Genomic DNA, 19,393 nt, shown 5'->3' with positions numbered 1-19,393 from the left:
TAGTTTTTGTTAGTTCGTTAATTTTTCAGGTAGCTTTTTGTCTTTACTGCATTGGGGAAGAAAAACAAAGTAGGCATAGTGTTTACATTTGAAATCCTGTCTCTGGTACACAATTTTAGTATGCACGCAACCTACTCCATGCAACGTGCTCACCATGCAACACCTTTGCATTGTCTTGTATGTTAAATGTGCTTTGCTACCTATCTGTTTCTTCAGACATTTAACACCCAATGGTCACGGTGGTCATTAGTGGTGTCCTATTCCAACTCTAAATCAAAGCCAAAGACACCCTATTTGGCTCTTCTTTCTCAGTCATTTGCGTGGCACCACTGCTGACTATTAAAGTGCTGTGAGCTGTTTGTAATACCTCTTGAAGTTTTGGTATAGCAGACTGTAAAAGCTTCTGCTGCAGAATAACTTTAAGTACTACATACCATATGTACAGTGTACCTGTATTAGCTTTTATCTCCATAGTTGCACTTTGTAAAGCCTTTTTTAGGATGCAGTACACAGAAGGAAATATTTTGATGTGATAAATTATTCTATTTTTGTGAGGCCCCCATTCAAAGTGATGTTAGTCCTTCAAGAGTTCGAGAAGCATTAGAAAAACAATACTGGAAGACATGTGCTATTCTTCTTGGGAAGTGCCATGCTGTGCCAAGGTATGCAGAAGGGTTGAATAACTTCACAATACAACTTTCATTTAAATAAATGTCCTATTGGGGTCAATTTCTCATTTCTCCCTGCAGAGGATTCTGGTTCCTCAAATCATTCAATCTGTTGAGGAAAGACACTGCTAAAAGGAATGTATTCAGCTGTGGGCCATGGTCCTTACTTGCGCTTCAGAAGTGAGCACTGAATGTTTCCACCATGCCTGGTACTATGTCAGCTGGGCCATACCCCATCCCAACCATTCAGGCACTTTTGCTGCTGTTGGATAGCCCAAAGTCTGGACTTCAGTTCAACAAAATGCAGCAAGGCTGCCTGTCTTGCTTTTTGTTTGGCAAACTCAAAAGGTACACATTAGAATGAATGGAACATATCATCTCCCCTTCTATTGGTGAGCTTTGCTGCCTGATCTGAGGGTGCTTTTCATATCCAGTCCAAAGGCTCACACATCCTCAGGTGCTTTGGGATCTTTGGAATGAGAGACAAAATAATTAGTCTCATCTGGTGATGCTTCCTTTGCAAACACTGTGTATGTAAACCCTGCTTCTGCTCTCGTTTGCACCAGTGTAAACTAGGAGGAACTCCGTTGATTTCAATGGAGTTACACTAGTGTAACACCAAAGTGAGATCAGACTCAGACCCTTCCACTCAGGTATTCTCAGTGAAGCCCTTTACTTTGGCAAAAGTACTGAAGTCAATAAAACTCTGCCAGAATGATGATTGCAGGATCAGGCTTAACTGTCTTTGTTCATTACAGGCCTGCTTCTGCAGATCTGAGACCAGAAAAATCTTCACTGAGTTTTGCCTGAAACAAGGATTTTAGGACAGGTTCTGATGTGCGTGTCTGCTGGTGTCAGCACTCATTGTGGCAACTGCAGTGCTTCTTGACCTAAAAAAAAGGATGTAGGATTCACTGAAAATCAATATTGATAGGGAAAAATTATAGGCTAATTGGGAGAAGAAGGCGGGGGGGAAAAGAAGAATGATCAGGGGTGTTTCTGGTGACATGGGTGCACATGACTTACACTGCAGGGAATGTCTGTCTATCTCCTCTCTGGCAGCAAAAAAGATGCAGTGTTAGATCAAAGCTAACTGTGTGCTTCCAGTGCTATGTAAACCTTTTGACAGATCACCAAACTGTGACAATGTTGATTTCTTCCTTCATCCTTTGTCTTGTCATTGTGCAGATACAATTAAACATGTTAATTTTTAAAATTTTTACTACAAAAAGAACAGATTTTATATTCATAGATGTAAAATTGTATAAGGTGTGAAAGGGGGTGGGAAGTACGTTAAGGCACAACTTCTGCAGAATGTTGATGATGAGCTTTAACTCTCAGATATTAAGAACTGATTAACAGTTGCATTTGCTGCATTTATAGAGTACATGTCATTGATGATATCATTTATAAACTTCAACTTCCTGCACTATGTAGTTCTAAGGCAGTGTTTCTTAAACTTTTTGAGACAACGGAACACCAAACCATAATTTTTTTATGCGGAACACCTATGAATTTTCTTCAACAAAAAATAATTCAGATGACAAAAAAAGACAAAGAAGAGGTCACGGCACTCCTGCGAGTTGTTCACGGAACACCAGTGTTCCTCGGAACATAGTTTAAGAAACACTGTTCTAAGGCCTTATCTATACTGGACCACTCAGTTGGTTGTCCTGTACCAGGTGAAATTCAAATGAGAAAGGGTGCTCTTGGTACTCTGGGTGTAAGGTCTTCTCTGGACTGCACACAGGGAGTATGTCTACACTACAGAGGTTATTTGGGGGGAAAGGGCTGTTTTTCTGAACTTCACTTACATCTACACTGCAATAGTGTTCTTTCGAAAGAACAGAGGGGGTTTTCTGGTATCAGTATTCCTCTTTCTGTGAGAAAGAAGCCTTTTTCCAAAAGAGCTCTTTCAGAAAAAGGCATATGCGGATGGGGAGTTCTTAAAGAAGAAGAGGAAAAAGCACAGGTGCCCTGGTGGCCACTCCGTCCATAGTAATCAGTTTTAATGCGAGGTGGCGTCCATACGGTGTGTATACTAGCTTTCAAAAAAGCCGATTGCTTTTTCGATGCGCTTTGGCAGTGTGGACATGCTCCTTTGGAAGAAGTTTTTTCGGAAGATCTCTTCTAGAAAAGCTCCTTCCAAAAGAAGCCTGTAGTCTCGACATAGCCAAAGGCTGGCTTATGGCAACAGTGGGATTGTCATATTTATGCCTGTCAGGATTCCACGCAAACTCAGGTTCATGTTGATTGTGCAGTAGGATTTTATTTCACCACAGGTAGCCAACTTACTTACTAATAAACATATGGATAAAGCATAGAATTTTCTTTTCCTCACTCCATAAGCCTCTGTCCTAAGCCCTTGATTTCCGCAAAGAAATTTGCTCTTCCTTGTATTCTCCTCTTCCCTTGCAGGTTACAAGTAACAACCATCGTCTTCCGTGGGAAATGATTCATATCTTTCAGGGGAATACTTGGACACTATTTTTTTCTAACATACATTTCCATAAACATTCATTGATATTACAGTAGGGCTCAGAATTATTCCCTTGCTAGTGGCTTGCAACAGGTGCTGAAGATGTGGGACAAAATGGAACTTAGAAAAATGGAACTTAGGAACTAAATCCAAGGGTTGTGTGTGCGTGTGTTGGGGTATGGTTGCAAAGGCACTGGCTTGTTTGTAACTGGTGCTAGTTCTAGGGAAGGCCACAACATGCCCTCTATGAACTCCTCCTGGCTGGTGCTACAGTTTTCCACAAAAGGAGAGCAGAAACTGCTGGGTTTGGTACTAAGCACAGATCTTGCAGGACTGGGGCTCAAGAAACAAAAAGTTTCTCCTTTTTTAGAATTGTATCTAAAACTCATCATGAAAGTTTCTTATACTTGTTCTTGCAGAAATATATATTGTGCTCAGTACCACACATAGAAAGTTATATTTTAATATTCCTTTTTATATAAATGAGACACATTTGAAGATCAGCAGGGTCCGACTGTATACTTCTTAAAGAACCACTCTTTGTGGAAGACCATAAAACTTTTGGTCTTCCCCCACTTACCTGCATTGTATTCTGAACAGTTATATAAAATTACAGTACAAAGGAGCGAAAGCTCACTAACAAATTTTCAAAAGGTTGATCTAATCAAATATCTCTTTTAGGTAGAAAATATTTGTGGATAAAGCATTAAATCTGAAATGCCTAGACTTAAAGGCAAAAGTTTCAAATCTTGGCTGTACTGATTCCACCTTTCATCCTTCAGAAGAAGATTAACTGAATGTCAGGCAACTTACAATGCATGGGGATTCTAGATGATAAGCCATAAAAAATCAGTCATGTTGCTAGGAGCCAGAGTGTGTCTACTGCTCCCAGATCTATTGTGAATCCCAGCGATCCAGAATGATCTCAGAAAATAGTAGGTTTTGAGGCCAGATTTCTAGAAGGGGATGCTTCAAATACCACGCAAGCCCTCTGGTTGTGCTCCCGGAGTCCTATAATTGAAAAGTTGCCAAAGCCATAGTATATTAGTAGCTTGCATGTTTGTGTACAGCTGTTAAAGGGTATGTCTACACTACCACCCTAGTTCGAACTAGGGTGATAATGTAGGCAACCAGAGTTGCAAATGAAGCCCGGGATTTGACTTTCCCGGGCTTCATTTGCATCTCGCCGGGCGCCGCCATTTTTAAATATCCGCGCCGCGCGGCTACATGCGGCATGGAGTCCGCACTAGCGGACATTTAAAAATGGCGGCACCCGGCAATATGCAAATGAAGCCCGGGAAAGTCAAATCCCGGGCTTCATTTGCAACTCCGGTTGCCTACATTACCACCCTAGTTCGAACTAGGGTGGTAGTGTAGACATACCCAAACATAGTTATTTGGGATATACCTCTGCCCCTGTAATGACTCCTTGTGTTTGAGGTGGTTTGTTTTATTATTCTTAATCAAAATTTGGAAAAAACATGCCCCAAAGAGAATTATACACTTCTCTCATCATCTTTGACAACAGGATGTCCTCTCATACCTTCTTCCATAAGAAAGAGAATTCCCTTAACCGTTGTGTGCAAAGCATGGTACTGAAATGTAATACTCATTAAGCTGATTGATCTTGGACTGAATGTTCCAACTTGCTAGCTGCTGCTCATCTGTAAGACGAAGTTACTCATATCCGGAACAATTAAAAACACCAATCTGAAATAAGCAAATTTCATGCAACCTGATGTCTATGAATTTTATATTTTTGGTTTAAAAGAGTTCTCTCTCTTTTCAAATTCTCCTCCCTGGAAGCGGAACTGGGCAGGAAGAAGTCAGGCAGCGGTGGGAAGAGGCAAAGCAGAAGACTAGGGATGTGAACTAGTTGACTATCCAATAAGCAAATGCTTATTGGACAGTCGACACTAGTTGACTAATCGCTCTTCCCCCTTTGCTGCCTCTATCCGTGGAGAGCCTGGGGCCTGCTGGGGACTCCCCCGCTGACCCTGGGCTTTATGCGGTGCTGCCACTTTGAAACGCCGTGGAGAGCATGGAGCCAGCAGGGGACTGCTTGAGTCCTCCACTGGCACTGTGCTCCCTGTAGCTCTCCTAGGGCTGTTGCTACACTTCAAAGGCGGAGGCGCCCTTACTGACTAATCAAATAGCCAATTAATCTAACTTTAACATCCCAACAGAGGGCAGGGGTGGGGAGAACCTGGGGAAGGATGGGGCATTGGGGGGGGGGAAAGGATGGAGTGGGGGCAGGGTCTAGGCCAAGCTGAAGAGAGCATCCCCTGTCAGATTAGAAACACAGGCTGATTTGTCCCAGGCCTACAACTCCTTAGGGAGGGTCCTGTACCTAGTGTTGGCCATTAGTTTTGGAATGATCAATCTGGATAAATGACCAGTCATATATTGGTCAAGTAACGTAAAATACTGTCAAATAGTTTAACACACTACTTTATTTGAATGACAGTAAGATGTAGTGGTCTTCAATAGGCTTAGCCTTAGATACTTATGCATAACTGCAAAACACAAGTTACTGAATTATTGTATCTCCTAAAAATGTGAAACACAATGAAATGAAGTTCTAAAAAATGAAAGAATGGTGACATGCTGCACTCAGAAAGGAGCACTGCTTATGTCAGGGCGTTCTCTGGAATATCTGACAATATTTGACTGATTAAAAAAATAAGCCAGTCAATTGATATTATGTGACTGATCAATTGACTGGCTTGCCAAGCCAAGTAGTACCTGAAAGTACAGTAAATTAGCATATATAACCCATGGGTTATACGTGTTTTTACAAACCCCGCCCCCGCTCCCTCCACGGGGTATACATGTCTGTGGTATACAAGTTTATTTTTACTCATAAGCAGCTCTGCCCCATTAAAACTTGGTCAGCTCCGCTCCGCTGTAGGGAGGGTCTGACGAGTTTCCAGCGCACCTGCGCTGTGCTCTCCATTCCCCTGCCCAGAGGAGGGTGGGTTGCGCCTGGCTGCGGCTGCGCAGGCCTGGGCATGAATGAGGCTCCCCACCCACAGGCTGCACTACACTCTCCGTTCCCCCTGCTAGCAGCAGGATGGCTACCTAACAAAAGATGGGTGGAATGCAGAACACTGGCAGTTTAGTCTGGTATGTGCAATTACCGTGAATTAGCCTATAGAATCTGCGGGTAATACACATCCACAGGTAATCTAAGGTTGGCTTTTTTTTAAACAGCAAAGAACAACAGCAGGTTATACACAACTGCGGGTTATACACGAGTGCAGGTTATATATGCTAAAACACAGTACTTTTAACTTCCTCTTTTCTGAGTAAATTTCAACTAGACTCTCATTTACGCAAAGAAAATACAGCTAGACATTTTCAATCTACTATATATTTAAGTTTGTCTGTCTGTCCAAGAACTCCTCCCAAACTGTAAGCGCTAGGACCACCAAATTCAGTATACTGCTTCCTCTTATCATAACTTAAAAGCAAGATAAGGGTTTGGTTGTGCTAGGAAAATGGGACTGCTTCTCAGAAAACCATACAGAAAAGAGACAGACTCACCAGGTAGGTGAAAGGGGTTCCATGCCCCCTTCCTTTGGGATTGTTCCAGCCCTGGGCCTCCCACCCTCCTAGGGGCCTTGCAGGAAGGATGGGGGGGCTGAGGCTCCCCCCAGTTTGTCTGGGGACATTGCTGGCTGTTCCCCTTCATCAGGGAGTGAGGGGAAAGTGCAGTTTGCTGGGTTCCTCACTCTGGATGGAGGAACACAGGGGAGCAGACAAACATAGACCTGACCATGCTGGGGGACAAACACCCCTGCCCTGGCTGTGCCTGCTGGAGTTGCAGCAGACATGTAAAGGTGCTTCTCACTTGGCCCCAAGCTGCTGTGGAGAAAAAGTGCAGGGGTAATCCTCTCTCCCTGGAACAACCTGCGTACTGAATCCCTCATCCTCAGCCCCAGCCCTGAGCAATGACTTGGACAAAGCACGTACATTTTCTTTTCTAAAAATCAGTGACTACCCAAGCAATGATGGTAAATCTTCTAGTATATTATAACATATGCAACTTCAAACAAATACAAACACAGCCATAACCTACAAACCATCACCTGTGGCTGAAGCCATAGAGCATGTGAGGGGAGTGTGAGGAGTGTCTTTCTCTTCCTCAGTCAGGAGCCACATCAGTGAGGGGTGTTTTTTGGTGGGGGGAGGAGGGGAAGGTTCTCGCTTGTATGCAGCCCCCTGCTGATTTTTCTCTGGGTCAGTGGTCCCCGACCCAAAAAAGGTTCCCCCCCCGCCATACAGAGTCATAAATCCTTCAGTGAGCACCATGTGGGTGGAACCCCCATGCCCATGCAGCTTATTGTATGATCCTGGCATCAGAGGATTCCGTCTTCCTGGCCATTCCTCTCTTATATTGACAACAAAAATGCTTGTTTTTTGAGATGTTGATGCTTGTACCCCAGGTGCAATTGGAATAAGACTGAAAAACAGCTGTCACATTAAGTACTTTCTGTCACAACTGGTGACCTAGGGGTGAAAGGCTTCATATCACGTTACCAGTTCCCATGGCCATCCATTCCCTGGAGCCAAGGATCTGGCTCTTAAAATGTCAGTGATTATGTTTTCAGTAGTGGAATTAATATGCCTAGTCCGATTGCCTTAATAAAATTTACTTACAGGGTTACTTGTACTGACCAAAGAATTTGTAGGTCAGTTTTAATGAATTTTATACTAGTTGTGAAAAATACACCATTTTGTTTCTAGTGGTCCCTAGGAATGTTTGCTTCCAGTGGTCCCTAAGAATGTTTAGCAACCATCCTACCTAATTTCTTTGATTATAAATTAATTACCATATCTCTTAACATTATTTGTTAAATACTTATTCAGCTTTACCCTGTTCAAAAAGTTTATTTAGCTGTGTATATGTCCTTACTAAAAAGTCATTCACAGTAAAAGCACCCATGGCTCAATGATATTACAAAGTCTTTCATTTATATTTAGACCATACCGTTCCTTTTCTAACACAAGGATTGTCCTTAAATGAGCAAAGATCTAATCTTTGAGTAAAAATATCATCAAAACCTATTATGGCAAAATTAATCAGTCTCTTGATATTTTGGATTTGATTTTTTTGCATTCAATAAAATGATTTAGCTTTCTCTTATCCATTTCAGTTTCAGAAAACATTTACATTAACTTTCACAAGACCAACTTCACTATTGCTTCAGAATTAAATGTGGCCTCCAGTTCTTGTTTTTCAAAATCCTCTTGGAAAAGTAAAGTTCTTGTTTCTAAATAGACTGGTCAGAGTCTGATACTGCTACTGCTTTGGAGGTAGCATCTTTCATATGCAAGTATTAGTGTGACACACGCAGAGTCACTCACTCCAAAAGATGGACTATTACCAAAAAGAGAACAGGGGCGTCATGCAGTTAAAATCCAGTGTAAGGCAAAAAATTACTGCAGCGAGGAAACCTGCCAGATTCCCACCACCAGCCTGGCTCGATCTTAGAGGAAGAAAGAAAAAGGTGATCGGAGTATTTTAGGGGTCTTGTCTTAGTACGGGCTAGGGGGAGAGAGGTCCGAGCCGAACACCCTAACCAGTAAGGACGAGCCCCGGCCGGAGTTTATCCATCAAGTGCACAGACGAGGGGCGCGAGTAGCGGACTTACCCGGAGTAGCGGTTGTTGTAGCTGTAGCTCTGCACTGGCAGCCCGGTCTTGAGGAGGAGCAGACACAGCGGCAGAAGAGCCGCTCTCTGGCCCGTGGGAGTCACCGGGAGTTTCATGGTGCGAGGATGCCGCGAAGCGCCCGACTGCAGCAAGCGCCCCGTGGCCAAGTGGCTGGCAGCTCCCCTGCGCACAAAGCGGCCCGCGTCGATCCCCCGGGGGGAGGGGTCGCTGCTCCGCACCAGGCGCTCGGGCGGGGAAGAAAGTTGCGGGCAGAGGTTGGCCGGGAGAGGAGCGGGGCACCAGGCAGGCGCCCGCCAGTGTGAGCCCGCGGGCCCAGCCCCAATGTGGGCGCTGATCTGCAAGGGGAGGGGATGCGCAGCCACAGCTGGGGAGGCAGGGAGCGGTGCAGGGGGAGGGCTGCGGGGCTGGGGCCAAGAGGCTGGAGCGCGGGGCGAGCAGCTGCATCAGAAGGGTCCCGGGCTGTGCGGGGGTGCAGGGGCTGCCTCACCCTCCCAAATCTCAGCGGCCTCCATTCGGAGCGCGCCTCGGCATCAGGCCGGCGATGGCTCTCCGCGCCACCGCCAGGTACCGGGGAAGGAGCGTCCCCCTGGCACGAGCTGCCCGTTTCAGGGCAGGGCCCGTGCGGTGCAGGCCTGGGCCGTGCGGGGTTAACCCCTGGGCACCGGCTTTGGAGAGCTCCGGTAGGCGCGCAGCCGAGGGCATTGCTCAGGCAAAGGCGAGCACCACGTCGCTGGGAGGAGCGCGCTTTCCCGGGGAGCGCAGCACGTGGCATTTCGGCCCGCCAACACCGCGAGCTGCTGGGGAGGGCAACTGGGCAAGGCCCGGCCGCGCGTTCATTCACTCTCTGCGCTGTCCAAGTACCAGCCTAAATTACATCGCCCGCCCCCCAGTCAGGAGTGATTTGGGGCGATATGTTCCTGCGGGACGCATCCGAACCCAGTGCTGGCAGCAATACCGCGTGTGTTGGAAGTAGGCCTGTCTGGCTGCCATGCGGCCTCGCCCCCCCCCCAACTTACTCTCAGGGTGCTGGCACAAATCAATCCAGCAATGCTTGGACTGCAAACGAGAGAGACGATTAACACAGCGGAAGTGTCATTACTGGAGTTTGTGCTCCCTGATGGGGAGTTTGTTCAAAGAGAAACTTCCATAAAGCATCAATGGCGGAGAAAGGTGATTAGAGGTGGTGAAGGGCCCAGAGAGATGCATTGGATAATTATACATTTATAAAGATGACTTGGACTAGAAAGGTGTTGGGGTCTGGAAGAGAACTTACAGTAGTAAAATTAATGTCACCCACAGTTTTTTAAAAAGAGGATTTTAAAATAGTTTAAAAGTCGTCCTTGAGTCTCCCTGCCAAAACTTTATCATTACAGTTCCTATATTTTGAACTGTTTTAATCTCCCTTGTGGGAAGGACCCACTCAAACAGGAAATTCAGAGAAGACAGTGGAAACTAGAGAACTATCAAATGGACAATATAAGTAATGAAAAAAACAATATTTTCTCTTCAAATCTTTTTCAATTATAGAAACCGCAGAGGTTCCTTGCAAAATATTAGGTAAGAAGTTAATTCTGAAATATATGTCCCTTTATGCAAGTCACTCTACAAATATTAAAGAGATCACAAAGTTCTTCTGAAACACAGGTTTGAGAGCTCAGCAAACTAAATAATAAAAACAGTCAAGATTTGAGCATGAAAAAAATGTTGTTCAATCCCTGTTGATGCTTCACTGGGGAAGTGGGAACTTTTTGAAAATAATTGTATTAAATTATGCATACTTTGTGCTCAGTGATTGAAAGGCAAGTTAACATTTTCCTTTGTTTTCTTCCATGGTGGCACTGGAATCCAACACTAATCTACAATAGAAGTTAGAGATGAAAAAGACCTACTAGGTCATCCCTGTCCATTTCTCTGCTAATGCAGGATTATTCCCTTTTGTGCATTTACTAGTGTTCACTCATTGATTTGACATTACACAAAGTAGTATCAGAGCTCCTTCACAAAGTAATTTATCCATAACAATCTCCTTCCCTTCCTTATGCCTCCCCTCAGAGTTGACGTAATATACCAGTTTACCAAAGTGTCAGCAATATATAGCATGTTGGGAGAATAGAGGGCCCAGTTAATGGAATATTCAGGTTAACTGAAAGTTATACTTTACCTCTGGAATACCATTTTTTTAAAGAATAAAATAAAATGAATTAAGTATAAAGTAGTATACAGGTATTCACCAATCCAGCAGTAGTACTGCACTGCAGAGTGGTTGGTTTCTTGAAGCACTTAGGTATACATATCACTATGGATAGCAAATGGCATACACCCAGATCACTAAAAATATACTTTACAGTAAAACCACACTGAACATGATTTAATTGTTCTTCAGGATCTTGCAGTGCCTCAAGGTCATCATTACCAACATCACTTATCATTGTAGCTATAGAATGTGTAGGAGATTGGGCTAAATCTGTAATGACCTTATGACATACCCTGGAAGCTGCTTTTTTGAACAAATCCCTTTTTTCATCTTGCTTACCTGTCTTCTGTCTCATTTGCATAATATATTGGGCAGTATACTTGCTGACCAGAATTTTCTGTCCCATGCCCATTCTGACAACGGCTTGCCTGCTCACTGATCTGAACCTTCTCCACCAGCCACCTTGCTGGCCACACCTCTCTGCCTTACCAGCCACTTGTTTGCCAGCAGACTGTCAGTCACATCTGCTGTCACCTGCCTCTCTGCTGTGACCGCTGCACACGAGTCTGTTAATAATTTTCATCTCTGGCATTTGAGCCCTGGTTTAGCAAGGTCTTTTCAGCTGAGGGGATGACTCCCTCACTTTGGGACAAGTTAAGCACAGCCTTGTTCCCAGTCTTCATACAATAATGAAATAACATTGAAACTGCATTTCACTAGCCCTTCATTCAGTACTAAAGTGGATTGTAACCCAACATCAGCCAAAGTCTATACATTTGAGCAGCACCATTTTATTGGCTTGATTTCTAGGTGTGTTCGTGTAAATACAGTCTGCTCCAGAAGTCTCTCCTCCTCCCAGCTAATCGCCAGGGGAGAATTCATTCAGTTCATTTAGACCACGAGTAGGGAACCTAAGGCCCAGGGGCCAGATGCAGCCCCCCGACTTGCTTGAATTTGGCCCCCCAAAGCTTAGCACTGGGGAGCCCACGCTGGTGCTTCAGCCCCCCAGCCACCTACCGTCAGGGCTTGAGTGCACAAAATCAACTAGCTTGGGCCCTCCCCAAGGCTCTGGTATGCAAAGGGAATGTGGGGAGTGTCTTCCTCCTTTTCAGTCAGGGACTTCTACTTTGCTTCTCACTTGTGTGCAGCTCCTGACTGATTTTTTCGATGGATCAGCAGCCCCCCAGACCCAAAAAGATTTCCCACCCCTGATTTAGACCCTTATACAAACAAAAGTCCTTGGAACACTGGAGTGCCAATGTCCTCTGCTTGATTTGTTTCCTTTATTTTTACACAACTGTGCATGGAGTTTACACACCCAGGTGATGTTTTAGAAATAGTTCAGAGATTAAATAGGTAATGGAGAATACAGTCAGGAAGAGCAGAGCGACACAATTCTCATTGAAGAACATTTTGGAGGACCAGTCTTTAGATATCAAGCAGAGCCTTGTTACACAGAGGATATGTCTGCACTGCTGTCTAGCTGGATCAAAACTATCTCTAGAAGTGAAGCCACAGCTGCTCAGACTAGCTTTGTTCCTTCCCCACCCCCCAGACCTTGGGTTCATATTTGAGGAGCTGCATCCTGAGCTTCTCAGCTTCATTGTAACAGTTACCTGAACTAGCTTAGATCGAAGCTTGCTCAGGCATGTCTACACGTGCTGCAGTTAAACCTATGGGTTTGCAGTGTGAACGTACTTTTAGCCCTACAAATTCTCTTCATTAGTGTGTAGACAAGTTTTGAGTCTTGGCAGGAATGTGGTTTTGTGGATTTTTGTTTTAGTGATGCTGTTTCTGTGAGAGAAGTGTGACAGCTTTCTGCATGCCTAGGGTCAGTTCTTGAGGCCTGGATATGTCTGGTGTTCACCTGAGAGTTTGGAAAGAAGGTATTGCTCATGTGCCACTTTGACCACTTCTTTTCCATAAAGGGAGGACATATGTAAATTAATAAGTTGTAGTAAGATTCTACCTAAACTCTGCATCACAGAATTCTCCTTCAGTAGCAAACAGATCCACAAGGCCCTGACATCTGCTATCATTCACAGAGAGTCCATGCTAACAATATTTTCCAGATGCAGTGTTAATGTTTCCAGCGCAGTGGAAAGGAAATTTTTTTCTAACCTTTTAATCCTACTGGGGGAAAAAAATCAAGCCTGGAAATATCAAAAGAAGTGTAAGTGTTTCTTCCACTTTCCACTCAGATCATATGTGTTTATTATTTAACAACAATGCTTGCAAATTAATAGCATCTTTTCTTCTGGGATCCATAATTACTTTAAAACCACTAGGAAACCAGGCCTTTTCATCTTTGTGAAGTTAGTATATGTTTTTGCATCTGTTCCACAGATGGAGAAACTGAGGCAGCAGACTTGCCCAAGGTTAGACCAAGTATCTGGCAGATACAAAAATAGAATCCATCTCTCTTGACATTGTTCTGTTGTTTAACCACTAGACCATACACCCTCCGATACTTATAGAGCAGTAGTTCCAAACCTTTTTTATACCAGGGATCGGCAAACCCATTCACAAACTTTTGGAGGATTGGTAACATTTTGTTTGCATATTTGCATATTCCTTATGCAAATGAATATTCAATTATGCAAATAAAATGTTACCAGTCTGCCAAAAGTTTGTGAATGGGTCTGCCGGTCAGCAGTATAAAAAACCCCAACCCTCAAAGCACCCAGTGCCAGCCCTAATCCCTAGAGCACCTTACCCCCCCCACTACTGCCCCAGCCACTGACCTGAGAGTCCCCTGCACCCAGCCCCTTCAGTGCCAGCCTCTTGCCCTCAGAGTCCCTAGTGCCAGCCCCACTGACCCAAATACCTCAGTGTCAGCCTCCTGTTTCCAGAGCCCCATTGCACCCAAACCCCTCAGGTCCCCCTGTGCCAGCCTCCATTCCCCAATATTAGCCCTGTCCCCAGTGCCAGCCCTGCTCCCCTAACCCCCTCACTACTAACTCCGCCTCCAGAGCCCCCCAGTGCCACTCACCTTCCTGGATGTCACAGAGTCCCTCTGTGCCTGCCCCGCTCCCCTCACCTCTGTGCCTGCCCCGCTCCTCTCACCTAGCCCTGCTGCTGCCTCCCAGCTACCAGCTGAGCGCAGAGCGCTTCCGTGCGTAGCAAGAGAGCTGCTTGGAGCCCACAGCATGCTGATCCCTTACTAATCACCACGGCAGCCGGGCTCCATGTGTTGTTTGGCCACAACTGAGCACCACGGCAGCCGGGCCCCTTCTGAGTGCTGCGGCAGCCTCCACATAGTGCTTGGTCGCTTCCAAGCGCTGCAGCTGCCCTGCTAGCAACTGGAACCCCATCCACGGTGAGACTGCCCCACTAGGAGCTGCCTCACTGTGGCCCTGGCTCCACCGCCTCGCTGCTGCGGAGTGGGGCCACTCACCCTGCTGCTGCATGGGGATCCCCAGCAGGCGGGGCTCCTTAGCGGCTGCAGGCGTGGCCCAGCAGGCAGGTGTTTGAGGCCCTCTGCCAATCTGCAGACCAGCGGTTGGGAACCGCTGCTTTAGAATGAATTGTATTCTTAATCTGCAATGTGTACAAATTATCCCACATGCACATTTCTGGGAGGGCCTTGCTCCACGCCCCCAGAAATGGCAGGGCCTTAGATAGAAGGAATAGGGCCAGAGCACAACATGTCTCCCTTCTCCCAGTCCTCAGAGCCATGTGGAGTGCTCATCAGAGCCTTCCTGGGGGCATGGAGCTGGGCCCTCCTGCACCTTACATGGGAGCCCATGGTGGGTGTCAGCCCTGCTGCACACCAATAGGCTGCTTCTAAAGTTTGTCCAGTGTTATGTTTCCTGTTGAATGTTCACATCATAGGCTTGAAGGGCTGAGGTAGCTGCCTGCTATGGGAGGGGCACTGAGATGGGGGTTCAGGGCCTTCTATGAAACCAAAGGATCTACTAGGTTTGTGAGCAGCTCAGTTACCAGTACCCACACTGGAATGATGCTGAGAAATCTTCATAAGGGAATTCTTCAAGAGATTCCCTAGGAAGAATCCCCCTTCTATGGTTATCACCGCAGGAAGTGGATGTGTTTCCCCTTTGCCTTAACTAAGGGCTGGTCTACATTGAAATATTATATCAGTATAGCTATGTTAGTCACAGGTGTGAAAAAGCTACACCCTTAGCTATTCTAACATAACCCCTAGCCATCTCTACGCTCTGCTGATGTAAGTGGGCTTATGTAGACAAGCTAACTTATTTCAGAGAGGTGGTATTCCTGTTCCAACAGACAAAACTCTTCTGTTAGTATAGGCTGTGTCTACACTGAGGGACTGTGATGGCATAGGTATGGTGGCATAGTCTCCATAGTGTAGACATACCCAAACTGTAAATTTTTTAGCTCCCCTCAGAATTGGACTGTAAATGCTTTGGGGTCAAAGGTCTGTTTTAGAAACCTAGAAACTACCATTTTGGACCATATGCAGGTGCATTTAACCTTTTATCTTTTATTTGACATTGGCCAATAATCAGTGCTCTGTAGGAAGGGGAAAAACCCTGTGGTAGGCAGATATGGGATATTCAGTCCCCTTGTAGTAGGTCTCATTCTGATCTCATATTAGCTTAACCCTGAAGCTTGAGGTTTAACATCTTTCTTACATGTAAGTTAACTTCTGCCCATACATATGGCCTTTAATAATACTTTAAAAATATTTGTGGGATATGAAGTCAGAAGGTCAAAATCCTTTGTCTGTTCAGAATAACTGTTGTGAAATTAATACAGTTACTGGGGGATAACATTGGTGTTACAGAGCAGATTGTAGCCTTTGGACAAACACTCTCTCACCTTTAAAACTATTGCTAAAATATCTGCTAAAGTAGATTCTGTTCCAAAATCCCTTCTGCATCTTTCAGTCTGACCTTATATCTGAATTTACAATGTTGTATCCAGTTTACTGAACTGGTTTAAGTGATCACTATAAAGGCAACTCTTATTTGAAATAATGTACTTTAATTTCCTGCCATCTAGTGACAAACAATGCACTTACACCTTTTACAGTTAGATGCTGCATCCATTTGCATCAGCAAATATAAAATTGTATGCTGCTCATCTTAGAGAAACAAAATACTGCAGAGTCTGATTTTCGTTAGTGCTTAACGCCCCTGTGCAAGAAATAATATTACTGTATTTGATAAAAGATCTTTTTGAAACTCCTCAAGTGTCATATATGCATTCAAAATACTTTAGACTACTGTTTGCAGCTGTGACTTGGTACTGGAAGTCCTGTGGCACCTTATAGACTAACAGATTTATTGGATCATAAACGTTCGTGGGCAAAGACCCACTTTGTCAGATGCATGAAGTGGAAATGCATCTGATGAAGTGGGTCTTTGCCCACAAAAGCTAATGCTCCAATAAACCTGTTAGTCTGTAAGGTGCCACAGGACTTCTCATTGTTTATGCAGATTTAGACTAACACGGCTACCCCTCTGACACTTGGTATTGGAGTAGACCTTCAGTATAGGTTAAGAAACCCTGTATGAATAACCCTGGCAATGTATGTTTATGCAGCTATTGAATTTTGGGGGTAAAAGGAGGTGTGCAAATCAGTGTTCCATAGAATACTGCTTGTGAATCCATATCGATTGGATTGCATCTTATAAGCACTGCTTCATTTCGGGTGCTGCGTGGAGTTGCATCGCCCCCAGTGGGAGGGAGCTCTATGAGGCTTTGTGCATCCAGAGAACTGTGGCTGCTGCCCCACTCCTTGTAGTAGGCCAACTCTTTTGTCCAATATGGATGAAAGTTAGGCCAGTGGCTGGATTCTTTTCTGCCCCCTCTGGTGTGGCTAGTACTGTGAGCAGAACTGGCTTCATATACTCCTTAACGCTCAGGCAAGTCTTACAATTATTTCCTCTCCCTTTATGTCTACGCTCTCCTCCGTTTTCTTCAGTCTTCTATTCTTCTATCTTCTATGCAGGCTTGTGTCCTCCCTTTTCCTCCTCTTTTCTCTTTTACCTGCATTTCTTTCCTCTGTTCAGTCTTCAATCTACTTCTCCTTTCTCTCCTCCCAAAACCTCACCCTCCCATTTCTTGCTCATTCTTCCACAACTGTTCTTTGCTGGCTTTGTCTACACTGACAGGTAAGCAACAAAACTTTTTTTGTGCACAAGTGCATGACCCTCCCCCCATCCCCCTTGAAAAAAGCTTTGCCAGGGCAAATAGTAGTGTAAAGAGTGCTTTGTCCTCCTGCTGACAAAGCAAATGCCAAAATGCCACTATTGGGGGTGAAAGTTTTTGCACTGCCTAACTAATAGCAACATGGCTATGTCGACACAGCTGCTATGCTAAAAGCTTTGTGGGTGTAGATGAAGCCTTTCTCTCTCTCTCTCTCTCTCTCTCACACACACACACATACACACTTTTGTTATCAAATTCTGTCTTGATCCTCTGTTTCTCTTTCTTCCTCTCATGCTTCCTCCCCCATGCCTAGAGAAAATCCCTTTTTGTCTGGTGCTCACCTGCTTCGAATGCGTATTCTCATTGACTTCATGCTACTTCAATGGGATAACAGCAGTATAGTCCATATCAGGGATTTTCAAACTCTGGGTTGTGGCTTCTAAGGGCAAGCCACTGGCTGCAAGACACTTTGTTTACTTACGCCTCTTCAGATACGGACGATCACAGCGCTCATTGGCCAGGAATGATGATTCATGGACAACGGGAACAGCAATTGCCTGAACGTGCAGAGATGCAGGTAAACAAAGTGTCTCGCAGCCAGCTAGCGGCTTGCCCTTACATGCCACGACCCAGAGTTTGAAAACCCCTCTCCTAGATTATACTAGAATGAGATCTAGATCTCATTTTCTGAGGACAAATTGCATAGAGAATGAAGAAATATGACAGCTACTGTTTCAGTTGTAGAAGGGAATATTCCACAAGTAGCTAAGATAGAAATAAACAGATTCCATATTGCGATGGAGAGTTACCAGATGTTTGCTGCCCTCTGCTGGAGGCTCCAACACCTTGGTACATCCTGCTCCAGAACAGTGCCTTGTTGGGAGAAAAGAGTAGCATGTTAGACTTCAAAGAGCTGTCTAGAAAGGCAAGGCATGGGAAGCTACTGGTGGAACTAATGAGCCTTGGTCTAGTGGCAAGAAGGACTGGGAGTGGATAGAAGCCCAACGGGCCTAGCAAGCAAGGTAGAGCAGGCTCCAGAGGTCAGATCTGAATGAAGGTGAGGCTGGAGGAAGGATTTCCCTGTCAGCACAAAAAACCTAAGTTTCTTGGGGGCCTAACACTTTTTGACTCTTTTTTTGGGGGTGGGGGTCTAACTTAGAGGAATTTAAAGCCCAGATGGCCATCCTGAGTTAGATGTTAATGGATTTTAAAAGGGAGCTTGCCTTACAAGAAGCCCCACTGCTTCAGCTGAACCTGTGAAACCACAATCATAGCTGAAGACAATATCATTTTATACAATCACCAAATTGCCTTTCCAAGCATGACTATACAGGGTGACAAACTGACTCTTGCACATAAATGCATACACCCTAAACACTACTAAAAATATACCAGGCAAAACTCTGTTATTCCAACTGAGATAGCACTTAGGCCCTTCAGCTCAAGGTTTCACGTGCAGGTGCAGGTGCCACATGTACCGTGTCTGTTTGGTTGCTGCCAACTGAAATGTGTCCTCCTGCTTACTTTGTGTTTCTATTACTCTCAGTTGTAGGAGAGTATAGCAGAAATCTATGAAAATATGTAAGAAGGAAGGAATTACTATACATATTAATGTTGGAGGTTTTCAAGATAAGATACTTTTTTTATAATGGAAAACTATTCAGTACTTAACATTTATTTTTGCAGGTAAAAAGCATTTGCAAAAATAAGAAACAAAATACCAAAGCTACCAAACAAAAACCCTTTTGTCGTATTGTTTCTACTATAATAGGTCATTGATGATGGGTGACATCTCTACATGCTACTCACTGTAAACAATAATTTTAAGTACATTCAGCATGTAACGTGCTTCCCCACACCTATATATGATTTTCTCTTTATAGTGCTGTGAAAGGAGACTATAAATTCATCACTAAAAGGGGTAAGTTTAAGGAACAACGCTGGGCCCAGACAACCCCACCTAGCTGCTTCTGCAGAACACTCTAGGCAGGGCATAAAAGGCACCCAGACAGCTCAGCAGGGAGATGATCAGGAAGGAAGAAGGACCTAGCCCTAGGAAATTAGGAGGAAGGACATGGAAGCTGCTTGTCTGAGGAGAGGAAATGACTCATTGAAATTCAGTTACAGTCTGGAAAAGTTGAACTATTGATTAGAGGAATAGAATGTATCCCAGAAAGAACTGTCTTAAAGTGCTCCTAGGTGCCTTCCTTTGGCTACCTTCACAGGGCGTTGGGCC

At 44.7% G+C, this 19,393-nt stretch overlaps 1 protein-coding gene across 2 annotated transcripts in view; it reads right to left on the bottom strand.

Moving 5' to 3' along the window:
- The window catches only part of CPA6 (carboxypeptidase A6), a 101,820-nt gene extending 92,235 nt beyond the window's left edge, over nucleotides 1–9,585 (bottom strand). The window contains exon 1 of one of the 2 annotated variants that reach the window (XM_075920575.1): nucleotides 8,805–9,585. In XM_075920575.1, the coding sequence (XP_075776690.1) occupies nucleotides 8,805–9,269 (465 nt within the window). In that variant the 5' untranslated portion in view covers nucleotides 9,270–9,585. The remainder of the gene's footprint in view (nucleotides 1–8,804) is intronic. The other variant, XM_006131487.4, reaches the window with a different exon arrangement.
- Between the last annotated feature and the right edge of the window lie 9,808 nt (nucleotides 9,586–19,393).

The sequence above is a fragment of the Pelodiscus sinensis genome, chromosome 2 (genome assembly GCF_049634645.1).
Source record: "Pelodiscus sinensis isolate JC-2024 chromosome 2, ASM4963464v1, whole genome shotgun sequence".
Classification (NCBI taxonomy): Eukaryota; Metazoa; Chordata; order Testudines; family Trionychidae; genus Pelodiscus; species Pelodiscus sinensis.
Note: the sequence above shows the minus strand (reverse complement) of the source record. Positions and strands in the feature narration are given on the sequence as shown.